A 26,838-nucleotide genomic window follows, 5' to 3' on the forward strand; every position below is an offset into this window, starting at 1 on the left:
CACAAAAAACTAAGAAATCGCTAAATTAGCGATTTCTTAGGCTGCGAAACATTCAAACTGCGATTTTCCTTGCGAATACTTAATTTGCGATTTCTTAGCTTAGCGAAAATCGCAAACAAGAAATCGCAAACTAAGAATTCGCAAGCGCATGTAAGAAAAAATCGCAAATTGCGATTTCACGAAATTCGCAATTTAAGAAATTGCAATTAACACCAATTGCTTGCAGGTGGTAAACTGGTGCAAGGTACATAAACCACCCCACAATGCAACAGACCCACCCACAATGGCAGCAATGTTCGTGATAGCCAGGAGGCTGCGTATTCGGGCCCTTGCTCAGAGGAGAATGAGACAGGAACGTATATTCAGGCTGCGCATCACTCTGTTCCAGCACACTGAAGAGGACATCTACGACAAGTACAGACTGCACCCACAGACCATAATGGACCTGATTGAGGAGCTGAAACCCTACTTGGAGCACCCTACACGCAGGACATAAACAATTCCCACACATGTGCAGGTCCTGTGCTCCCTGCACCTCCTGGCGTCAGGAAGTTTTCAACGGGTAATAGCGGAGGTTGGTGGGGTGTCACAGAGTGCACTGTCGCGTTTCTTCCATGCCTTCCTAGATGCAATGCTGCAGAGGCTCTCACATCACATTTACTTCCCCACCACCCAACAGGCATTACAGCAAACAAAACTGGACTTCTACCAGATTGCATGTTTCCTCCACGTCATTGGCTGAATTGACGGGACCCATGTGGCCATCACACCCACAGCAGCAACTGAATATGTCTACAGGAATCGGAAATGCTACCATTCCCTCAATATACAGATTGTGTGCAATGCTAAGTATCTCATCTCAGACATTGTACCCAAATACCCCGGCAGTACACATGACTCTTTCATCTTCAGACACAGTGGAATACACAGACGTCTGAGTGCTGGAGAGTTTGGGGAGGGGTACCTGCTAGGTAAATACATGGCACATATCAATACATCCACTACATCACTTGAGGGGGGGACATTGACTTACCTATTGTGTTTGTCCATGCAGGTGACAGTGCCTATGCAGTGCGCGACTTCATCCTGACCCCATATCTGGATCCTGCAAATGCAAGTGAGAGGAGCTACAACAGGGCACACAGATCTACATGCGCGTCATTGAGCGAACCTTCGGAATCCTGAAGAGCCGCTTCAGGTGCCTGCATAAAAGTGGAGGTGCACTGCAATACAGCCCTGAGACCTGCTGTAAAATCGTGGCAGGCTGTGCAATGCTACATAACATGGCAATGAGGAAAGGCACCACAATTGATGTGACCGATACAGACACATCGGATGACGAGCGCCCTGCTCCCCCTGCCAGACCTGCAGCAGGAGTTGGGGCAGCTGCTGGACGCCAGAGACGGACAGAGATCACACAAAACTACTTCTAGGTGAGTAATGATGAAATGAGACAACAAAGCCTGATGATGTGTCAAGTGTTTAATCACACTTCACATGAAAGAAATAGTAGCTGTCCCCAGCACATGTTGTGCACACAGTGCAGGTAAGGCACAAGTAATTGTGCAAACAGCATTTTCGGGTTAATGCACCCGTGTTGCAGTGAGTGTCCCCGCAGATGTTCACCTCCTTCGGTGACGTCCAGGCTGAGTGCCCCCCATGGTGTTCCCTCGGCCTGCACCCTGTCTGCCACTGCGGCGTATTTCCCCTGGCAAGGTGGGAGTGAGGCTGCTGCGACTTGAGGTGTCCTCACTCTCGGCAGAGGCCATTAGTGCGCTGCCACCAGCATTGGCTGTCTGCAGCTGCTCCACAGCAGTGGTTACCTGCGCAAGCCCTTGGGCAAGATCCTGGCAGCAATGTGCCATGTCGACCTGCATTGTTACGCTTCTGCGTGTGAGGGTGCTGGTGGTGGTGCAGAGGCGGTTCATGGCCTTTGTGTAAGTGTGTAGGCGTGTATTGGCACGTCGGCCAGCCCTGTCATTGGCAGCCTGGGTGTGCCTCAAAGTGGCACAGAGCTCATGGATTGCCCCTGCCATGTTCTTCTGGTCCTTGTGTATGCGGCATAGCTGCCGATTAATTGACCGCAGTGCTTTGCTTTGCAGGCGCTGTTCCTGCAGCATGCTCTGTTCCAGGCCTGAGAACACGGTCCCTTCTGCTTCAGTCGCAGTGCTGCTCCTGGGCCTTTATCTGGATGTCTCCTGTGGTCTTATCCTTGGCGTTTGTGTGTCATGACTGGGCATGTGTGACACACCCTGACTCCCCTCTCTCCTGTCGGTGTCATCCCCTGTGGCAGGGAATTCGTCCTCAAATGGAGGCAGTGGGGGCACATGTGCGCGCTTCCTGCGCTGGATTGGCTGCTGCTCTGTGTCATCGCTGGAGTTCGCAGGGTCCGCAGGCTCCTCTCCCTCTGCGCTGTCTTCTTGTGCCATGCCATGTGCTGTGGATGTAAAGACAACTACATGAGTTTGTGTTATTGTCTGCATGTGGCAATTAATAAAGTTACAACTTTTTTTTGGCTAACCTCTGATACTGTATCATTCACTTATCCCCAACCCACATGTTGCATTTAATTTCGTTAGTGTCATGGACACACAGTCAGACACAGTACTACGAGTCCCATGATGCATTGCTGGGTGTGCTGTAAGACCTTGCCAGGATTGACATTTTGGGAGTTTACTATGCGCATTTGGGGAAGTGTGCAAGGGATGGGGAGGAGTGCAGATTGATTTTGCATGCATCTTACCTTGACTGCTGGATGCAGGGTTGGAGCTGTCTATGTCAGCCACACCACCAACGCTCTCAGGCAGGAGAGTAGACACCACGAGCTCCTCATGGGGGGTTGGCTGCTCTGCAGTGGATGGTCCTCCTCCAGTCTGATTGGCATCCTTCAGTCTGGCTGCCACCCTCTCCTTGGACCTCTGGCGCATGTCGTACCACCGCTTGCGCAGCTCTTCGATGGTACGTGTGGTGACTCCCACTGCATTCACCTTACTCTGTATTTCTAGCCAGAATTTCCTCTTCTTGGCCTCTGGGACACGCAGTGCCTTCTTGCCGAAGAGGAGCTCATGGCTGCAGACCATCTCCTCAATGAGGACCTCCTGCTCCTTTTCAGAAAACTTATGTTTTCTCTTCCTTTTCTCTGCATCCTTGCCCTGCTGTTGTTTGGTGGAATCCATTGCTGGTTGCACTCTCCTGGGATGCCTCCTCACACTCCCCAAGCAGCCTCTGGGTGTGGCTCAGGTGAGCAGTTGCAGGAAATCACTCCAGTTTCCTGTTTGTGATGTCATCAGGCTGCTCCTGGCTTGCAGATTCCTGTTTTTGCGATTTCTTAAATTGCGAATTTCGCTATTAAGAAATCGCAAAGTGGGTGTCTGAGAATTATTTGCGAGTTTTAAGGAATCGCAAATGATTAGCAATTCATTTTTTACATCCCGTTTAGCGAATCTGAATTTGCGAATCGCAAAATATCGCAAATTAGGATTCGCTAAACGGGAGTTTGATACATATGCCCCCATATCCCGTAGGAGCCACAGGGCATATCTCTAACTTCTTGGGTTGCAGAATCTTTATTGTGGTAGCCCTGGGGCAGAATGTGCTATAAAGTGCTTGAGCAATGGATCTGAGATTGGCTTCTCTGAGCCCCAGGGACAGTATGTCAAACACAGGACTTGCAAATATTAGCCAAGTGCAAATTGAAAATGTAAAGTTTTTAATCCATTAAAATTGATTTTGTCCAATAGGCAAGATTTCTTATTCCAGGATAAAAAGGAGTATCAAATGCAATTGTTTATTTGCATTTGAGAGGCTAAAGTTCCAGACCTGTGTCTTACTGCCAAAAAAAGGTAGACACAAATCTTGTGCTTCTGTTTTGTGTATTGTCAAGCTGCTTTGAAATGTACTCCTCAGTGGGTATGGACCACCATTTATTTCCATTGACTCTGATTCACAAGTCTATATTAATCTTGTTTCCAAAGTTTATTGTAAGTTATGCATTTGTAGGAGAGGTCTGCATATCATAAATTACATTTCTATTACAGTTGAAGAATTGGGCACATTTTCCTAATTTGTTTGTTATGCGTCCATAGTATGCGTAAATACATTTGGGAACAAGTTCTCCTGTTATGAGCTACCTTATTATTTGTGCATGTCTATATGTCTCGGATTTGTGCATGTATCCACCTATTATGCACTGTATTTTATCAGGTCTTTATGAAAATGGAATGAATGTTCTTATTTCTGACAGAAATTCTGAAATTTTCTTCAAAATGTGTGACTATCTCTCTTGCTTTTCAAGCGGATGCAGTCAACAATGCAGCTGGCTATGGCTTCAGCGGAGTGGACGAGAAGGGCAGATTTCACTGGGACTTGATCTGCAACTTAAATATCTGGAATATTGAGGTGAACAATACTTTAACACACAATACTGAAAAGTATGTACTGTGGAGCTTTACCGGGGAACCTGGATAGTGAAAAGAGGCAGGACCTTACCAATTACCTATGAAGAGTGCAGTGTTTTAGAGCCCACCTCATGTATTCGCCATGGAAACACCTTTGTAGGCCACTAGAATATAATAGTTTAAGGCTTATACCAGAGCCGCAGTTCCTAATGATACGATACATCTAGTTTTTAGTCGCATGCATTATCTATCTGTCATGATGCCTTAACCCTTCGAGATGGTGGTATTGTCCTCTCACCATATTGTGCATTAATAGCCTGATCCCCCAATCCAGGCGCATTCTTCTTCGAGGTGTGCGTCTCCTAACCTTAACATTGATGGGCTTTATGAGCTCCATTCATGTAGCTTGTTTCATTGATAGCTCCTTGAAGAAACCCTTAACATATAGTAACTCCACAATCCAACCTTGCTGTGTGTATCTGTTCAAATGTGAATGGTCTTTTTCAATTCATTCAACTTTCACATGAAATGACAGCCATACCCAGATCCTTTGGATGAGAAATATTCCAGGTTTATTAATTATTGAAAACAAGTGTGTCTCATTTCATTGGTGTGATACAAAAAATACCCTCTACCATTAATAAAAACTTGGAAAAATGTATTAGTCTCACCATAGGATGTGGTCCATCGGCTAGACTGCAGACTTTGGTGCTGGAAACCAGGGTTCGAGCCTCGGGGTCGCGTCCACATCCTGTGATTCTGGGCAAATCACTTAATCTCCCCGTGCCTGAATGTGTAATGTAAATACGGTGCTCATGTAAAGCGCTCCAATACCTTCGGGTCGAGTTTGCGCTATATAAAAAATAATAATAATAAAAAAATATATATATGCCATTGTAAATCTGGACTACATGACCTGATGACCATGCAAAGTATATATGACTCCTCTCTAGAAATTAAACAGTTTCAGCTCTAATACTTTGGGACAGCACTGATACTACTGGAGTAACAAGTATGGGTGTCTTTTGAGCTTTGTGGAAATGCGGTATTATGTTTGGTACAAGTCCATTACCAAAGGCGGAGTGCTTGGTAGATGCAGGGGCAACCATCCATGGCAAAAGCCCCAAATAATATCTCTTTGCTAACAAAACATTCTCAGTCAAGCGGTAGCTTTGTGGTGGTAATTTTCCAGTCTCAAAGGTACAAATGCTGGGGTAACATGACACTCACACCAGTAGTATGTACAACATGCATTACTTCTTTCTTTTAGCACACATTATCTCTGTGAGTGAATCTTAATTTCAGATGGAAAGAAATCAGCCCATTCATCCAGAATACCACCTTTTGCTCTGTCACTCCATGGCACACACAGGTGTACTACCTATGGACTCCTGATAGAACCTTTCCATGCCAACCTCAAAGGAATCCTGCATGTCACCCAGGATACGGTTATACCATGGTCTGCCTCGCATCCAGTCCAGGCTCATGGAGAGCATGCCTCTCCTCAGGGACCTCTCTCAAAGTAGTGGAAAGAGAACTCCAGGGCTACTATTAATTTTCAGCCGAATACTTGCCCATCTATTTGGTATTGGTCCCTGTCCAAAAATATATACTTATCACAAGCTCCAACTTCTCATAGGGTTCAGGTAGAGGGGTTGCTATCATCTATCTGTGTTCCTGAAGTATGAACTTAATGTGTGTTTGCATGCAGTGCAATCCTGTCTGCTCGTATTCCCTGTTTTAAATTTAATTATGGAAAGAAGGACCTATTTTTGTTGGTGTGTGTGTGTTGTGAGTGTGTGCAGGCATGGGAAACAGCGTTTACAACGCTGGTAATACCACGCGGTTAGGTTACAACGCGGACGTTACATCGTCCTCGTTGTTACCATGCATGGCATTACATCGCAAGTCGTTTCAAGGACTTGCGCTAGATGGCGTGCAACACCAGGGAATGTATTGGATTTTGAATCCAACACATTCCCTGCTGTTGCGCTAATAGGAGTAGGAATAGTAATTTATACTACTCCTAAATCCAGCGGGCCATCTAGCTCAAGTCGTAGAAACGACTTGCGATGTAAAGCCATGCGTGGTAACAACGTGGACGATGTAACGTCCATGTTGTAACCTACTGCGGGGTAATAGCTGGCGTAGTAACGTCATACATGTGTGCAGGCATACATAAGCATGTGGGATCATGGATGTCGGTGCAAGTTTATATCAAATGGTGAGAGTGACACAAATACACTCACCACACACACACACACATCACATTCCAAAACATTGTCATACACATTCACACAAATGTACACAAATATATAAACACACAACTACATATACACTGTTAGATCTGGTACCATTAGCGTGACTCTCCCTCCCATTGTTCACTGTTGTCTCATCTGTTTTTTATATGTTTTTGCTGGTAAGATGCTTTGGGCACTGTGCCACTGCTATTCAGTGCCACAGTGCAAGTGCCCCCTATGTTACATTGATGTGATGGATTAGTGACTCCATGATTGGCTTAATTGATTTACTTGTCAGACACTAGTATGGTGCACCATGTGTGCCCAGGGCCTGTAGATCAAATGCTGCTAGTGGGCTTGCAGCACTGGTTGTGCCACCTACAGAAGCAGCTTGTAAAGTGTGTCTCAGGCCTGCCATTGCAGATCCTGTGTGCAGTCTAGTACTGCCATGTCGACTTGGTAAGTGCACCCACTTACCAGTCCCTAAACCTTCCCTTTTCTACATGTTAGCCACCCCTAAGGTAGGCCCTAGGGCAGGGTGCATTGTATGTGAAAGGTAGGACATGCCCTGTTGTGTGTAACATGTCCTGATAGTGAATTACAGCCAATTTCGTTTTTCACTATTGCAAGGCAACCTGTCCCCATAGGCCAGAATGGGCAGTTTGATTATAACATCTTATAATCCTAACTGACCCAGGGAACATGGCAGAAAAACGAATTTAATATGCCAGAATGATAAAATACACCTTTTAGTGAAGTTGGTTTTAACATTCTGTGTTTGAAAATACCACTTTTAGAAAGTGGGTATTTTCTTTCCTAACCATCCAGCCTGCCTCTGCTAGGTTGTGTATCCCATGTCTGGTTTCTGAGTGACAGGGGCCGAGGGTGCTCCAGGAGACAGGATGAGTCAGCACAAGGCTGATTAGACCTGTCTGCATTGGGAGTGGTGGGAGGAGTAGCACCTGGGCCTGAATAGGGCTGTGCCTGCCTTCCACAATGCTGGCTCCTCCTCCCGTGGTGTGTCAGATGACCCTGGCCCACACTGACAAAGGAAGAAGTTGTGCACTGGCAGAATGCACCCAAAACTGGTTTGGACTAGGTCCAGACACTTTCTGGTTTCAGAGACAAAGGATTTGTGTGTATAAAAAGGGGAACCCAGACCCCTGAACCTTAGATCACTTTTGGACATCAAGACAGACCTTTTGCCAAGGAGAAGAACCAGAGAATCTGCAGGACTTTTTGACTTTCCCTGTGCCGGTTGTAATTTCTGGGGTTGGCCTGCAGTGGTTTCTTTATTGCCAAGGAAAGGAGAAAGGCTTTTATTTGCAACGTTGATCATCTTGAAGAAGAATCTCCAAGGGCTTGAACTGTGCTTGCCTCCTGCTGAAGTCTCAGGGATACAAGACTTCACCACCAGCTCCCCCCTGAATTTCCTTGCTGGGAATTCTGTCTGCAGAAGCCTGCGTGTTGTTGGGGCCTGGAAGTGCGACTCAACTAGAAGAAGCATGTCGCATCCGCAGCTGTCGCCGTCGCATCGTTGGAGAAGCGTGTCACCACCGCAAAGGTCACCGTCGCATCACTGGAGAAGCGTGTCTCCGTCGCAGCTGTGTGTCGTTGCCTCACCGGAGAAGTGTGTCGCAACCACAAGGGTCTCTGTCGCATCACCGGAGAGGTGTGTCGCAGGGCCTGTCGCGGCTCCAAAGTTACATAGTCGCCGCACGACCGCCGGGCGTGCTCGCGTCGTCTTCACTTCGTCGCATCGCATCAAGGGAGCCATCTTCTCGCATCGCACCGGATCGTCGCATCGCAGCAAGGTGCTATTTTGTCGCATCGCAACTGGGCCGCACCTCGAGATCGTCGCATCACCTCCTCTCCGGTAAGGAACAGACGCATCGTCTACTTTGCGCAAGCACTGAGGAACAGACGCATTGCCTCCCCCGAAGCAAGGAACCGACGCATCGTTCTCCCTCCGAACCTTTTGTTCATCTTGCGTGACGCATCCAAAGGTACTTTGTGGGAAAAGTTTAGCATTTACCATCTAAAGTGAGCTGAGTTATTTCTACCATCTTAAAGTAATTTTCTTAATACTGTATTGTGGATTTTTGTCGTATGGGTCTTGTGTTAAGTCTATATAAAGAATACTTATTTTTATAAAACCTGTGTTGTGTCCGTCTGCAGTGTTTTCACTGTATTACTGTATGTGTTCACAAATGCTTAACACACTGCCTCTGAGATAAGCCTTTCTGCTCATGCCAAGCTACCACAAGGTTGAGCAGGGGTTATTTTAGGAGTGTAGCCCCCTTACTCAGACTAGAAGCAAGGGTCCCTGTTTGGACAAAGGTGCATGCCATTGCCAACTAGAGACCCCCAGTTCTAACATACACACATACACAAATACGTGCACACACATATACCCACATGCATACAGCACACATTCGTACACATACCGATGTATAAACAAAAACTCAGACATCCACTCACTCGTACATACACAGACAAACATATACCCATAGACATACACAGAACCCCCATACAGCCACTGAATGTAGAAACTTGTTTTCTTATTAAGGACCATGGGTGGGAGAGTGGAGATATATGTGCATCTGCATGTGTGTTAAAGTGATCTGTTGGTGCTTTTGAAACACACACACGCGCACACGCGCACACAAACAAATCATGAACACATTCACGAGCAACCAAACATAGCACTTGTTTGCATCTATGTACCAGGGGTCGTATTTGTGGGTGTTCTTGCATCGGAAGCAGGTGTGTCATCCATGCAACAGATACGCATTCACATCCTGACCATCCATGTATGTATATGATTTTGTTTACTTTTCTTTGGCTGTGGAGAGCACAGCAGGTCTCATACTGCAGAAAAACAATCCATGCTACTTTAGCTTCTGCTGATGAGGGTGCAATAAAGAGTATGGAACTGGCTTATACCTCAAAAGAGGCTCCTGTGAACAGACCCCTGGACTGCACATTCATCCCTTAAAGTCTTTGGAAAGGTTAGGTTATAGTATACATATTTGTAGATTTTGATAGGGATAAGGTTTGCATCCTTTTCCCCAAAGGTGTGAGGATGCGTGGACTTCGAATTCCACTCTGTGCATTGATGTCAGATGAAATATGTGATAACATTGTATGAGAAGGTATTTCGAAAAAAGTAAATAAAATACTGCTGGTAAATATTTACCGTATTGCATCAACTAATAAGGATTGCTGAAAGCTAATAAATATTTTGAGTGTGCTCCACTTCTGTGCTCTACCATCATGGGTAGTCTCCATTTATTACCTGAATTCTGAATCAAAAAGTCAAATGTTGTTGAAAGGTGCACATCAGCATCAAGAGGCCACTTCATTGGTACCTGTGCTCTTTGCTGTTATGGTATTTTGATGTCAAAAGTGTAATGTAAGTCTCTTATTTTTCCCTAGACGTCAACAAGTTTCAAAATGTACATAGACAACTGGAATATGCAGACAGCTGTATGGTTGAAGCGGTGAGTAAAGTGCCCTTGTCAACCAGCCGTACGTTGCTGATGTATATTCTTTTGCAAGACTTCAAGTTATGAATATATTTTGCTATTTTTGTGGATATAACATTCCTGCAGGTGACTGAACTCAGTCTGCAGGACAGAGGAAGAAGACACAAATGAAAGGGCACTCCCAGGTAGATATTGACCGGGCTGGAGTAGGGTTCTTGGCTTCACCTTGGGTCATCTGACTCCACTCTAGTCAATAACTACCTGGGAGTGCCCTTCCCCTTGGATAATTTTGCTTAGGTAGTTATTTAAATGGAAACAAGAACAAAAACTCAACAGTGAGTGATCTTTCAACATTGTACCGCTTATTAGCGATCCTACTTGCTCTATGAGTAATCCCCACATGTCGGAGTATGTTGCAGCATGGACACCAATAAGTGAAAATCCCCTTCTGGCCCCTTTTATAGCTTGGATCCTGAATCTAAGAAAGATCTCATGACAAGCGTCATCATAGGCTAGACTTCATGTCAAGACTGGAGGTTAGAATTATGTATAGATCTTTTATTGCCTACTCCATGCATCTATTCAAAGAAACGTATAGCAAAACTCAAAATTCCAGAACTAGAACATCACAGCCCTTATAAGTTCAGACAAGGTAGCCCTCATCCTCTTTTCATTGCTGCTCCATGTGAGTTAAATATCTGTTTTTCTCATTATACAGTTAAAGTCTAGAAAGGATGCTTTAAACTAGAAATTAGGTTTGTCTTCCAATATAATCCTGTTCTTTTTTTGTAGATTTATGTTTTAATTGTTAAACATATATTACTCAATGTATGGGATCTTTGTTTTCGTTGCGGTATTAAAAAAACCTTTAGGTAGTTTAATTTTGATTAAAGATAGAGTAAAAAATGTTTTATCAGTTGATGTTACTGTGACATTCAGAAACTTCAGAGGAGTCAATGGGCAGCCACTGGCGTAACGAAAATTGAGGAGGCCTCCCTGCAAGGTACGTAGAGGGGCCCCCTCTATGCTCAATGAGGAGCTCTACGGCCAGAGTGCAGTGCCGAGGGGGCCCCCTGGCACTTGGGGCCCCCCGCACCACTGGGTCTGTGGGGGCCTGTGTTACGCCCCTGTGGGCAGTTAAGTATTAGGCAGATAGCCGGGTGCAGGTCTTGTTGCTGTTTACGAGCCGAGGGACCGGAGGCGGGCAAGCAGGGTGTCTAGAGACATGTGTAGGTATTGAGAGCGGCATGATGTATGGTCATACGCCTGTGAGCGCCATCTTAGTTGTGAGCAGAATTGTTACACTGTGCTGTGCTCCCATCGGTTGAGATTAAAATCCGTGGGAGCGCGTGCCAGCTGTTTTTCAGTGACAGTTTTGTTTCTGTTAAAGTTCACAGGAGTCGACTAAGTTTAGACAAATTAATATTTTCATGATATTTATTTAAACCTGTGAATTGTTTATTATTAATATTCAGTTGAAGTATTTTAATATGTTAATTTTGTCCTTCTCTGATTAAATATGAAATAGTTATTAATTAGTTAAATTAATTAATTTAGAAATATAAGAAAGAGGAATTCTGCGCTTTTAGTGAATTGGTGCAGGACGAGATTTTAAGGAAATTGACTCAAAAAAGGTTCAACATACAGTTAAAGAAGATGTTAATTCTTTGGTAGTTAGATATGGAAATTGGCAGAATCATTTGATGTGGGTGAAAAATGCTAGTCCCTAGATGTAAGGGAGGCAAAAAAAGGACAAAAGAGAACATTGAGAAGGAAATACATTTGTGAGGGGGATGAAGAGGTTTTGTCCTCTTTGGAGACAGGTGGTCTAAGCATCTAGTTTAAGCACTACAGAGCGTGACGGTTTCCCTGGCAGGACATTATAGGGTGGTTAAAGCAGCACCAAAGAGATTTGGGCTCAGCCTGATGATAATGTGGTCTTTGGAGATGATATGCTCGATCTGTATGATAATGAAGATTGGAACTTGGACAATGATTAGAAAGAGACAGCTCAGAGATAAGGATCCCCTATGCGAAGGCGTGTTTTGTCCACAGATGATTAGCCATCCTACAATTATAATGATTGGTGACCGTTGGGACTTGAGGCAGAGTTTATTAAACCCTGAACCTGCAGACCTTTAGAAAGCGCTGTTATAAAGAGCTGAGTGCTCTTGTCCAGTGACCAAGAATAAGGTTTGTGCCATCCAAGATTTAGACCCAGAGTTGATCAGTTTTCTATTTATGATGGCTTGTGATCTTTAAAAAAGTTTCGAAAAAGCATTGAAGCAGTGCCAGGATGGGCTCTTGGATGTGATTGATCCTATGGCCTCTGTTCTTGATATGGCGTAGGAAGCCAGGGGAGAGGATGTAGCCTTACGGCTAGAGCGGTTGACCTTGAAGGTGGGAAACCGGATTCGAGTTTCAGCAACAACGCTCAACATCCTGGGATTCTGGGCAAATCACTTAATCTCTCCGTGCCTAACAAAAATGAATTTGTCCTTCTGTAACGTAACTGGTGCTCATGTAAAGCGCTCTGATACCCGATGTCTCGGGTCAAGTTCGCGCTATATAAAACTCAAAAAAAGCCAAACAAAGGGGGGGGAGTATGGACAAGCAATTCATTTCTTAAGAAATGCAACTGCTGTTTTGATTACTAAAAGACATGAGGCCATTCTAATGATAATTAATCCAAAGTTAGGCAACTTTGCTAAAAATAATCTGGTGAGAACCCTAAAGGTCTATTTTTTAGAGATGATTGGTGAGAGATGTGGACACATTTGTGTCTATTTCCTGGCATTGGATAAGGCTCAGGCATCATTATGTAGAGTCTTCGGAGGCAGAGTTTTTGACACGATTAGAGCAAAGGAATGTTTCTCCGGCCGTAAGTATAACAAGTACCACACTCAGATGCAAGGAAGAGGATCTTTCAGGGGCTTCTAATCAGCCACTGGTTTTTGCCGACAATAGTGAAGATCAAGTAGAGGTTATCAATCCAGACTAAGAGGCCATCAGGCATCTCAGGGAAATCAAGGTAAGTACAAAGATATGTTCAGGTTTTTCCCTTGAAAGGGTAGGGGAACGTCTGAAAAGTTTTTTGAAAAAGTTAAACAAGTTAACAAAAGAGCAGTGGTTTTTAAATTCAGTGAAAGGTTATGTGGTGAAGTTCAAGGAAATTCCAAGTACAAGAATCAAGTAAAAATCTGTTTTTGCAGGATCAGAAGGATCTGGTGAAAAAACAAGTTCAGGAAATGTTAAGGAAGGATACTATAGAGAAAGTTGCAAAGGATTAAAAAAGTTTTGTGAGTCCAATTTTTCTGGTGAAAAAGGACAAGGATTGCCATCTATAAATAAATCTGAGGGACCACAATTGATTTGTAGAGTATAGAAATTTGAAGATGTAAGGAGTCCATCTTGTGCGAGACATTCTCCAGGAAGAGGACTGATTAGTGAAAATAGATCAGAAGTATGCTTACTTTACAATTCCAATGGTGGAAGAGTATCCGATATTTACAGTTCAGGTGGGCAGGAGAGCTATATCAGTTTGCTTGCCTTCTGTTTGGGCTATCTTTGGCACCCGGATGTTTCACCAAGCTTTTGCAGCCAGAGGTAGCAAATCTCCAAGAGAGGGGAGCGCTTATGGTTATGTATCCCAACGACTTCCTGATTACGTCATAAGATGAGCAAGAAATAGAGGAGCAGTTGCATTTAGTGATTAATTTGTTGGAAGGTCTATGTTTTTTAATAAACAGAGAGAAGTTAATGTTAGTTCCAGGGAATAAGTTGGAATTTCTCCATTTCCAGGTAGATACGATACAGTCAATCTTAAGTCTGCCTTTGAGGAAGGAGAAAAGGATAAAATTGGAAGCAAAGAATGTATTAGACATGAATATGGTTTCTTTGAGGAATATTAGGCATTTTTCCATCATTATTTGAGGCTGTGCTCCTGGGTCCATCACATTACAGAGGTCTAAAGAGATTGAAGGCAGACAACCTGAGAAAGGTTTTATGATATGGTGATCTGATTTGTTTATCCGTGGAAGCAAGACTGGAGTTTATTTTGTGGATAAACAATAAAGAGGCATAGAATGGCAAAGCAATTTTTAGAATGTCTCCGGATTTCATTTTGGAAACTGATGTGAGTCTGCAAGGTTCACGCCTCGGATGGGTAAGCAACAGGCAGTACATAAACTGATCGGGAAAAAGCAAGTCCCGCAATCTGACGGAGGTTACTGAAGAACTGTGGTGTTATTCTATAGAACACAAAATAGGTCTGATAGCAAAATACCCTCCAGACAAAAGCAATTACGTAGTGGATTGGAATTGAAGGTTTGCAAGTGATTGGAGTCTCAATCCAGACGTTTTTGGGGTGCTGCAGTAACAATGGGGTCCTTTGAAGATAGATCTTTTAGCTTTTTGGTCAACAAAGCAGTTGAAGAGGTTCTACAGTTAGCGACCCAGTGTTGCAACTGAAGCAGTGGATGCATTTTAACAGGATTGGGGAGAAGGGTTATGCTTTTTCTCCGTTTGCAATGATTCAAAGAGTTCTCCTTCAAGCGAGGAAGCAGGATTGTCTTTCACAAGAGTGGCAGATGTGAAAGCGTTAAATGTAAGTAATCATTTCTACAATCATGATTGAGTTATGTTTCATATAACACAAAGGACAAAAAACATGTCTTCATCAGTGTTATATCCGAGATTCAATGAGTAGAATGGATGAAGAGTCTAAAAGGTTGTGTTAGGAGAATCTGTAATTCATTAAAGTCACAGAGGCTAGCATTATCCCTCCCAGCCCACCCTTGCTTAGGTGGCTGGAAAGGAATGTTGAGGGAAAAGATTGTCTAATAATTTAACTTTAGAAATTATTCTGTGTACAAAAATCAAACTTTGTTTATTGTGGTTTGTGTGGTGGTTTGGTTTGGAAGTTTTCATTTTGTTATGGTTATTTTTGAATACTTTGTTTACCTTTTGACAAAAATGCATAGATGTTGTTTATAGAGTGAAGAAATTAAGTTCATTCATGTTCATTCATGTTCCGATGTTGGATTATGTTTTTTTTACTGCTTTTCACAGACATTGTTCTGCACAGACACTGCTGTGTCTGAGCTTATAAGGACTGTGGTGTTGTCATTCAGGAAGTTTGAGGTTTGCTGTAAGCTTATGGAATAGGCAATAAAGGACTTATGCTGATTGCACAGACTCTGTGGGGCAGATTTACAAGCCCTTTGCGCCACTTTTGCGTCACTTTTCCCATGTTAAAAATGATGCAAAAGTGGTGCAAGGGGATTGTAAATCTGCCCCTGTGTCCTTAGTGAAATCCAGATTCTCCTAACACAACCCCATGTCGACTGTAAAACAGCAAAGGAAAATGACTCAATAAAAACGGTTTAAAAACATTTACACCACCAAATGCGGTTTTAAAGGACTGTACACTATAGAAGATGTTACATGAAATGTAAAAACTGTTTGAAAACACATTTTAGGACTAAAATGAACTGAACTGACAATATAGGGCATTGCAGGATTTAAGAGCAGCCTGTTGCCTTTAGGAGGCAGAATTACAGTCATGTTTTTAAAGGTTAACTCCCTATCTCGTCCCTTTGTATTTCCCTTTTCTCTTTGCAATAGGAATGCGGGGAAGGGTGTAAAGCGGCATGGCTGGGCTTTACAGTTAAGCGCCTATATAAATATGCGAATTTATTAAAATAAGACACAAGGTATTGCTTGTTCAGTTCATAGAAAGATTTTTCTCTTTGGAAAAGGTGCTCGAAGACACCACACATAGGTAGAGATTCTTAGTATTTATGTATATTAGGGAAGATGCCATGATGGACAATGTGTGCTGTCGTTATGAGCCACTTGTGTTTCGACTCTTGAGCGCTCTTGTGGCTGATACAATGAAATTATATATATTTTGGAAGCAATTTGGCACCCTTTTGACTCTAGAAATCTGACTAGTACTGTCCTGCCTTAGAAACAGACCCTGTTGACTTGTTGGTAGTTTGTTCAAAGTAATTTACTACATTGGACATGGGTCTACTGATTTTATAGGTCTCCATCTTGATGGATTATCATTGGTAGGATGTACGGTAAGGTGACAAGCCATGTAACATGGGATTTGACTACACTAATGATGCATCAGTTGGCCCTGGGGATTGTTGGTTGGGAAATACCAAACATGCCTTTGGTGGAGTCAGTTGCATACTAGTGCAGTACACACAGCAGTTTATCTTCTTGAACTATGACTTTACATGATCTTTCTGAATCACAGCTTCTACAGACATTTCTGACCAATGTTTTAGCTAAGGAGGTTGTATTCCAAAGTTTCCTGTTGCAGTGTGCATATGTCAAGCTTTGTGTAGACTGTACAGTGTACACAAAAGTCTTCCACTTTATCTCAATATCTTCCTCATAATCCTCTGTGAGCAGGAGATTAATCAGTGCACAGTACTTGTTTTCCCATGGTCTGTGAATGATGAAATGTGTGCCTTTAATTTAATCGGCTGTCTACGTTTGTGGAGTAACATTGAACAATGCACGGATGTCCCGGTTTATACTTGCATTGTTGTTCATATGTTACCTTTAAATAGATGGACAAGTCTGATTTATATTTTTCCAACTTTATGCTTTGCTGTTCTGTCAGTCCAGTTTTTCAGTGGCATTAGACAATCCTTGTGACAAGAATTGCTGTTGGCCCTAAAACCACAGAAACCAGAGAACCACTGCAAGTCTACTAAATTGGCAAGTACCTCTATTTCTAGGCACTAAAATTCAGGGTAGTGAGGGTGAGCAATCATGGCTTAGGGTCTGATTTATAGTTTGATGGATGAGTTATTCCGACACAGGTGTGAAAGATATCTTGTCTGCATTATTACAAGTACCATAGGATAAGATGTACTTGTAATAAGGCGGATGGGACATCCGTCACATTTTTTTAAAACACATTTTATTGATGTATATGTAGAGATTTCAACATGGCCAAGGCAGCCCATAATATCAATAAGCAAGTGCAACAAATATTTCATAGATAAGATACAATTGCCCTGCCGTTCACCCCAACCCCATCCATTGGAAGAATGAGAGAAAAAAGCAACAACATCTCAGCTGCATAACCCATGACGTTTACAGTTCAGTTCGATATGGTCTCTTTTCGGCCATGGAATGTCTTAATTTCTTCATCCAGGAGTTGGTGAATCTGATGGATTGGGGCTAATTTGATTCCTCTGTATTCTGCCCACCTCTTCCATATTTTCAAGTGTTTTTGAGGGCAGCCCCCAGCTTTATACACCACAATCTCCATTACCTATCGATCTCATTTGTGATGGAGTAACCCTGTCTGCCATACTCTAAATCAGGCCCTTAGTCTTTGAGAATCATGTGGGGTAAAATGTCTAATTTTAGTTAGCACATTTTTCATTTATAATAAATATAATGTCCAGTTAGTGTTATTTAATAAAAATAAAAATGTATTTATTTTAAGAAGACAACTTAGGCCCTAATTACGTTGCCAGATAGACGAGCGACCAACCGGCATCGTGTTGGAATGGAAACCGACCGACTAGTAGTCGGCGGATCAATCTGACGAATTGGATGTGACTGTCCATGAGGCGGTTGTAAACATCCATTTTTTCAATGCGTCTTGTGCAGTGGGTGGAAAAGTGCCACTGCACAACCCTCATTAGGAAAATCGATGTTTACAAACATCCATGCACCATGAGCCACGCACCATGTGGTGCCTGGCACATGGGGTATTGATATTTTGGGGGGCATCTGTGGTGACCCCAGGCCTCTTAGCAGAGGCAGCGGAGGGACGGGGCCCTGCTAGGTGCCCCAACAGTCCATTCCGACAGCCTTTCAATGGCGTTCGGACCACAATTGAAAGGCTGCCTGAAACGTGCATCATAATCCCTACAGCTGTGTCTGAGCAGGCACTGCTCCATTGTAGGGGATGACTTTTGGCCCGCTGTGCCCCGTGGATTTGCAGCGGTCGGTCCCTCCGCCCCCTACCACTGACCGCTGCATCATAATTCGGCGGTCGGACTGCATGTAAAGATTTCGGTTGCTATCCGACTAACATCGTAATCAGCCCCTTAGTAACTTATAAAGGTTCAGTTGTAGGAATAGTACACTGAATAAGATTCTGCAGATAGAGCGTATCTTAGAAAACTTTTTTTGTGGGAGCGTATAAGGTTTGCAGTTCAGACTTTTTTTGTTTTCTTGTTGGATCCACAGTCGTTCTGCCTGGAGAGAATGGAGTGATTTGTCAGTCCCTTTAGAAGGCAGACCAGTCTCGGCACATTGTTTTTTCCTGCTGAGGGCTGGAATGGACTTCCATACTTTGTTTGAACATGCCAGGCAAATAAAACAGTGTCAGAAGCTCCTCCCTAAATTGGGCACCCCTATTGATGTAGTTCAGCTGGCATTCCTGTAGAGGGTGGCATCTACAAAGGAATTTTACGCTGAGACTCTGCTGTCAGAAACATATCTGCTCCACTGCCTCTAACTGAGGCAAGGGACCCATAACGAGTACAGACAAAGCAGCCTAATTGTTTTAGAGATATCCCAATACTGCCCTCTTCTAAATTACAATGCTAGAAATCAGAGTGATTGTTAGATTGAACTATATTTGCCATGATTGAAACATTACTGAAAATAGTAACTGGATCTTAGAGCAGTTTTGTTTTGTACTATAACTTGTGTTGTGTCTTTGCAGTGTTTGCTATGAAAGAGCATCAAGGTACCCCACAGTCTTAACATTCATCCTGTCTGCTTTCTGGCATGGTGTATATCCTGGATATTTTTTTACTTTTATCACTGCCATCCCCGTCATACTGGCTGCTAAAAAGGTATGTATTTCCATGAGGCTGTGTTGGAATGTGAACAGTACTTGCACTTTGTGTTCCCTATCAAATGTATTCTTTGTATACCTTTCCCCACAACTTGGTTATTCTAGTTTCATTTTCAGGTGTTAATAAATCTCGTGATCAGCAGTCTTTCAAGACTCGCTGTCTCAATACGATTGATTTTGGATGACTCGATTTGCAGGAGGAAACTCTAAGAGAATGATGACAAAAATGAGATTTTGTTCTGGAAAGACCTTAAAAATCTTCCTCTAGGAGGTAATCAATGATGACTAACCTGCTCTCATAAAACTGTCACTGGTGACACAATCACTCACATACCTATGATCTCAAATGTATAAGTGTGCTAGACAAATGGCTTGCTTAAAAATCTTTAAATCAAATGCAAGCCCAAGGGTACAAAAATACCTCCTTAAACTGAATGTCCGTCTACGACTGATCTACCACACATAGGGCCATATGTAGGTGGCATACACTTTACCGATTCTTAAATACCGAATCTTACCGATTCGGTATTTAAGAATCGGTAAAGTGTATGTAGTTAAAAAAATCGGTAAATGTTACCGAATCGGAGTACCGATTCGGTAATGAGGCATACCTTCCCATTGATTGAATCAATGGAAAGGTATGCCTCATTACCGAATCGGTAAATACCGATTCGGTAATGGGGGGAGCACATTCAAGGGTGGCAGGGTGTCACATTGACACCCTGTTGCACCCCTGATTCTTCCATGTGTGCACATGTGGCGCACATACATGCCCTAGGGGCATGTATGTCTGCCACATTGCACACCTCACAGTGCACAAAAATGCATTTCCACACCTATTCGTCATTTACCACCAACTATTAGTTGGTGGTAAATAACGAATCCCCTCACCCACCACACAGTCCCCCTACATCTCATTACTGTATTCGGTATTTACCGAATCGGTAAAATTACCGATTCGGTAATTTTACCGATTCGGTAAATTACCGAATACAGAAATGAGCCCCCTACATGTCAACAGCCTAAATACCGGTCGGTAACGGTATAATTACCGAAAATCGGCCGTTACCGACCGGTATTGGGCTACGTACATGAGGCCCATAGAAACTTCTATTAAAACAAAATGTGAACGTGCAAGACCTACTGCACGAAGAAACCTTCATAAACATAAGCCATGATTACTGCTATTAAGCTCATTCTGTTTTGGGTGCAACTCTTGTTTCTGCCCAATAAGGAATTGGGAATAGAGAGTTGCTTAATGAGGTGAGTAGTGGGGTTGGCCGTACAGCGGGTTATGTGGAATGCCCGTCCAGTGGCCATACCAAGGAGATGTTGGCAGGACCGAAGTTGTAGCTTATGCTTTGTGGGAGGATCCTGCCATATGCCATGCATAGCGCGTATTGACCGCTTTGGAGTTTGGGAGCAAGGCCTTGCTATTAGCCATACCATGCAGCCAGTCCACCAAGGCCTTGCAGAGCAGGTATTTTCCACACAGTCGGATGGGTGAAGGATATGGACACAGGACTTGGCAGCTAGCCAGACCTTGGGACCAAAGCCCATGCAAAAGGGGTTGATCACATTGGACCTTACTGCTGGCTTTGCGGCCAAAAGCCCTCTGCACAGTAGAATATAAAAACAAATTAATTGAATGTAGTATATCATCAAAAATTGTAAAACAAATCACAAAAAAATCGTTAAGGGTCAGTTATGGTTCTTTTGCTCATAAGACATTAGCATATGCTTAGAAAAGCCTCAGAGGTTCCCTGACAAAAATAGTTAACGTGATGTTATGACCATAGAAGTAAATAAAAAAGCATCTGAAATTGCCCAGTTATAGTTAACTGTTCAAACCACAACTCATGCACTGCTCAGACTCTCACACAATACAGAAATTATGATATTTTACAAAACATAATTGATGTTATCACCAGTGACATGGCAAATTACATCATTGCTGACTTCACTACTGAGACCGCATACAATATCAACAATGACATCATAAATAACATCAATGTAATGGACGTTTATGATTTCAGAAAACCACTGCACAATGACATAAATGCAAATATAAAAAACAATTTTTTGAAGGCACAATTTAAGAGGTCTCATTCTCTCACACTGTCAACTAGCACCAATATGTGTGCACACTGTGGGTCCAATTAACAAAGGCACACTGAGACGAAAGTCTAACTCCACGACTTTCAGTATCCACAAAGGGCATTTACGAGTAGTAAAGTCAGACTTTGGTCTCAGTTAAACTTAAGTTTTGTTCTTAAGTTTAATTGAGATCAAAATGTTAAACTTAAGACCAAAACTTAAGTTTAACTGATTTGAATTAATATGAGGAGAGGAGCCTCATGGTTGACTGTTAGTTGTTAGTATCTGGTGGTACCAGTGAATGTGCTTTCATTGGAGCAGTTCCAACCCTTAACTTGAAGCCTGAAGTGGATTATTCCTTCTTCAAGGGATTAATTGTTCATACACTGAATTGGAGGAGCAAAGACAAGGGCATGCCTTTTTAGTAACCCCATTAGTACCAGGTCAACAGTTGAAGCTGGTGAGGATTTATTGGATCAAGATTTTGGGTTGAATGCAGGGAAATATGTTTTAAGAAAAATTATGACTTGTGTAAGTTAAGGGGTGACACACTTGACAGGATTTTCCTCCATGCACACGCTTAAACACACATACGCACAGAGAAGCATAATGTAAAGGCTTGCTTTTATCTCTTGATTCATAGATAAGGAACAATGTCAGGCCCTACTTCCTTTCTTCAAGAACTCTCAAGGTTTTCTATGACATCATCACATGGATTGTCACCCAACTTGCTGTTTGCTACACTGTTACACCCTTTACCATACTGGCAGTGAAGCCATCCATTAAGTACTATAGGTAAGTTGGTACTTTAAAATATGTCCCAATTTTATTTGCTGTTTTGCTTCCTTTAGTGTCCTTTAAGGTCTCTCCATATTAGTTCTTATGAGACCATATTTGACTTGGTAAAACACATAACTATATAAAACGTCACCTGGAATATGGTTGCTCCTGAGATGAAATCCTCAAAACATATTTTATATTAAACTACCTGCTGACTAGAGTAGTGGTTCTAACAAATGCAGCTAAATATAATTGTACAGATGTCAAAGTGATGGCTGCAGTTAAGCTGATTTATTAGCAACTTGCTGTGATTGCTCAGTTTTAGCTTTCTTCATATTTTCATGATATTCTGTTAATGACAACATTTTTCTCAGTGAGTACAAGTCCTTAGTTATATGCAATCACTGCATGTTAGTCACAGAACTAAGGGGCATATGTATCAAATTCTCTATTTGCGATTCTCAAATAGCGATTTTTTGAGAATCGCTATTTGGGAATCGCAAACTAGATGTAAGTAAAAATTTGCTAATTGTTAGCGATTCCTTGGCATTCCTTAATTGAGATTTGCAAATTGCGAATCGCAATTAAGGAATACCTTCCCATTCATTCCTATTGGCCAGGAGGCCCATAGGAATGAATTGGAAGACATTCTCAATTAGCGATTCACAATTAGAGAATCGCAAATTGAGAATAATTTCAAGGGTGCAAGGGTGTCATAAGGACACCCTGATGCACCCCTGAAATGAGCATATGTGCGTGTGTGGCGCACATACATGCCCTAAGGGCATGTATGTGCGCACATGGCACTTTAAAAAATGCCAAAAAGTGCATCTTTCAAAGAAATCGCAAATTACCACCAACTTGAAGTTGGTGGTAATTTGCGATTTCTTAAGGAGAAATCGCACAACTTGGGTGCTTGTTACATCGCATTTAAGGAATCACAATTTGCAATTCCTTAAATGCAATCGCAAAATAGAGAATCGCAAATTTGCTATTCTCTAATTTGCGATGCCCTTTTGAGATGATACATCCCAAAAGGCCTTTTCACGTTTGCAAACGGGCCGATTCTGAGAATCAGCCCGTTTGCGAACGGGAAAAGGGCTTGATGCATATGCCCCTAAGAGAGCAAGGTTGATGGGCAAAAATACTCTGCATCACTAATCCCAGACCATGTTGGCTAATTGTTTCAATTCGTATATCCTGTGTCTAAGCTTTTTTGGACCAGGCATGCCATTCAGCACGACCAGTCATAAAAATCTACTATTGTTAAGTAGTCTGGCAAAACATATTGTTCAAACCGACTCCAGGCTTCCCTAGTGCTCTTGGCTTTTATCCAGTCCATGGCGTCACTTATTATACTAAATTCCTTCATCCACCTCACTTCATGCTGTTAATTTCTACGTTTGACTTATCAGCACAGCTGTCACTTACCTCATGTGACCACCGGAAAAAGAGCTTTAAGAAGCAATACCGAGTGAGGGGCTTTGGCCTCGTCCACATGTTGAACCTTTTCACTGCAAGCTTTTGATTGGACACACGGTGTCTGCTTCTGCTGAAAAAGAGTGCCTGTATTGCAGTTTTTGCTTTGGGTGAAAGCTTGAGCTCAATACAGCAGATCTGCATCATTTATTAGTTACAAGTCAGTGATCATGGCGTTAGTAGTCCTGAGTATTTCATTGAGAAAAGTTATGTCAGATTCCATATGTTTGATTGGACTTGTTAATTCTGGGAACAAGTTTTTTTTTAGCTCTCGGAGGAGGCAGGTTTGAAGGGCAAAAGTAAAAGTGCTTACAAAATTCACACAACAGTCTACAAAAAAGAAGATAAACATACAAAGATCTCTGTTTGCCTTGAACGTTAGTGAAAACTGGACAGAATAAAATATGGGTCTGGAAAGTGGCAAGTTTGGTGGACACAAAATAAAAAATTGTAGGCTTATTTTCTGAAAGTCCTGTGAATGAGGGACTATTTCCTTAAAGAAAAATCCTCACAAAACTGTGCATAAGGAAAGAAGCAAATAAATGGCATTTTCCAGTTGGCCGCACCTTTCATAAAGCCTATTCATAATAATAAAATTAGTAGTGGCAAATTAGCATGAAGAGGGCCTGCACCAGACAAGCTAGTGTCTGTTATGTCAGTGTAGCAACTATATGTGGAAAGGTGTTTATGAAAGTGGATTATGGTCAGACACTGGTGTGAGCAGCTCAGTGTCGAGAAATACTACTAAACCAAAAGCTTCTGTTGAACAGCAATCAGCACATTACTAGGCCTAGGCGTGAAATTCCTCTCCACTCGTGGAGTTTGCGGAGTTTTTCCCACTCCACGCGGCGCGCAGAGTTCCGAAAAATTCTCTCTGCATGGCGTGGTGGAGTTCTTTCCCCGCTCACGCTGCCAACGTTAAATTGGTGAGTGCGAGCGAGGAAAATCTTATTCCAGACAACCTCCTGGGGAGATATGTCAAAGCGGGCAGTCGTGGATGGCCGTTACCGCTCGTGTTGAGAAACTTCCATTCGCATTGAGGAAGCTGCTGCGCTCGAGTAGAACATCTACTCAAGCCACAGAAAGAAGCAGCACCTGCTGCCATTTATGCTGATTTTCTACCGCGGGACAAACAACGGGTGCTAAAAATCAGCACGAACGGCCCGACCTAACACACTCCTCCGCTTGTGGAACTCCGCGTAGCGTGGCGGAGTTTTTTGGTCACTTCGCATAGTTCCGCTTAACTCCACGAACTCCGCCCAGGCCTACACATTACCATGGCAAATCTTGATGAGAGTAGTTAAGAGTGATAAAATCTCACTTCACCCAAAGAACTCAGCAAGCATTGGCAAAGTGGCCCAACGACTAGGGCGGTCAACCTCGGAGCTGGGGAACTGGGTTCAAGTCTCGGCAGGGGCGCTCAACATCCTGTGATTCAGGGCAAATCACTTAATCTCCCCGTGCCTAACAAAAATGAATGTGTCCCTCTGTAGCACAACGAGTGCTCATGTAAAGCGCTCTGCTACCATCGGGTCAAGTTCGCGCTATATAAAACTAAAAATAAAATATGTGTTGCCTACATATGTAGCAATATTTATTGTGTCAATTATTTAAAATTGGTACAATTACATACAAGAGTAAAAACAACATAGCGACGGTAGATACCAATGTAGAGTCTACGCAAAGCCAAATAGAGATTCGAGCAGAAATACACTGCAAGATGAAAAACAGATTCCTGGCAGTGAGCAAAGTGAGGAGTGGAGCAATAAAAAACCTGTCATTTTATATTACAGATAAATACAGTTACATAAAGGAATAAAACAACAAAGTGACAATAAATAGCAATGTGCAGTCCACTCAAAGCCAACTAAAAAGCTGAGTAGAGACAAAGTGCAACATGCAAAAACAAATTCCTGATGATGACAAGGCGATACAAGGGGGCAATTAAAACTGTCATCCAACAAATGGCCAGACTTTGTTAAAAGAATAAAACAACAAAGCAGCAATGAAAAACAATATATATGCTCAAAACCACGTGCAGAGCTAGACAAAGATATCAGTATATAAGTTACTCAAAGCCACAGGAAGAGTTAGATACAAATATGGTGCAACATACCAAAGAGGGTTCCTGGTCAGGTACAAGGCAAGAGAGTGGAACAGTTGGAGCTGTCTGCTTATATACCAAATAGATTGGCCCTTCCATGCTAACATATTTGCCAAAACATGCCAAATTCATGAGAATTCCGGTTGTCATGGAAAAATACAAGGTATCTTTGGAAATAACGATCCCATTCTTTAAAAACATTGGTTTTGCTAAAGTGTGTTGTGCGGTTAAGAATTCTGGACAGCCGCACACTATGTGTAGCTTGGGTTCTCTCCTATAATTACAAATTCTACAAGCACTTGAACTAAATGTTAGTGACACATCAGAGTGGAATTCATTTATTGGGAGTGTCATGAGTCTCGCTCGAAGAATACGGAGCCTAGTTTCCCTACTTAATGCTGCCTTTTAAAGATGTTTGCATTTTCATACCTCCATTTGATTTTACAATTGGGGCAACATGGGTGATTGCTTGAAGAGTATCCAGATCAGACTTCCTTGAGAGAGAGAAAGTCTGTTTCTTCAAAATGTTTTTTATACCTGAGTCGGAGCCTGTAGCGGGAGCTAGGATATCCATGTTGAAGTTTAGATCTTTGGCCACCATTTGTTGGTGCTGTGACTATGGATTATCCAGTTTCGTGAACATCTCCTAAAGGACCTCCTGTAAAGAGTCTGGTTTGGCTTGCTGAATTGAGTAATAATATTTAAGGAACAATGCCTTGAATTAAAAATCCTGCCCTGCCACTCAAGCTCCAGACATAACAGCGTTCGGCAGGTGTAACTTGGAAGATGAGACTGTCTTCTGTAGCGGGTGAGCTGTAGTTTGACTAGAAGAGGGTGGAGTTTCCCTGGATAATGATGGCAATACAAGAGAGTTGGTAGTAGCTTGGCTGTCGTAACTCGAGTAATAGTCTCAGCCCACAGAGAGTAAAGTTGGGAATTTAATGTGCATGGGGCAAATACAACTGTCAAACATTTCCTAGTAATATGTTTTAAACCTGTATGCTGAGCTTGCCAGTTTCTGTGAACCATACACCTAGGTATGGTTCACAGAAACCATACCTAGATTTTTGTGAAATAGTTAAGTGCTCTAGCCTCCAGTATAGATTCAGTTTGTTCTTAGATCTCCTCAAGGTCATCACTTTCGTTTAGTTTGTGTCAGCCACCAACTCATTATCTTCATGTTTAGCTCGATAAGAGCTCGCTTCACACCCATTTTAGTGTGAGCAAATCGTCGGCATATTTAATAATTGGCGATCTGTGTATTCCGATCTTCGGTGGATTTGTGTTTGCCTTTACAAGTGTATGATTTATGTCGGCAGTGTAGAGGGTAAACAAGATAGGAGCTGTCACCCCCTTTTTTTTTGCAGAGCTTTATATAGCGCGAGCTTGACCCGAATCCAATCAGGTA

The 26,838-nt window shown here is 42.7% G+C and overlaps 1 protein-coding gene across 2 annotated transcripts in view; it reads left to right on the forward strand.

The window, feature by feature from the left end:
• The window catches only part of MBOAT1 (membrane bound glycerophospholipid O-acyltransferase 1), a 414,235-nt gene that overhangs the window by 372,899 nt on the left and 14,498 nt on the right, over positions 1-26,838 (forward strand). For both annotated transcript variants that reach the window (XM_085607052.1, XM_085607053.1), the window contains 4 exons: positions 4,295-4,398; positions 10,076-10,140; positions 18,836-18,968; positions 21,711-21,862. In XM_085607052.1, the coding sequence (XP_085463178.1) occupies positions 4,295-4,398; positions 10,076-10,140; positions 18,836-18,968; positions 21,711-21,862 (454 nt within the window). The remainder of the gene's footprint in view (positions 1-4,294; positions 4,399-10,075; positions 10,141-18,835; positions 18,969-21,710; positions 21,863-26,838) is intronic.

This window comes from Triturus cristatus, chromosome 5_2 (assembly GCF_964204655.1).
Source record: "Triturus cristatus chromosome 5_2, aTriCri1.1, whole genome shotgun sequence".
NCBI classification, from domain to species: domain Eukaryota; kingdom Metazoa; phylum Chordata; class Amphibia; order Caudata; family Salamandridae; genus Triturus; species Triturus cristatus.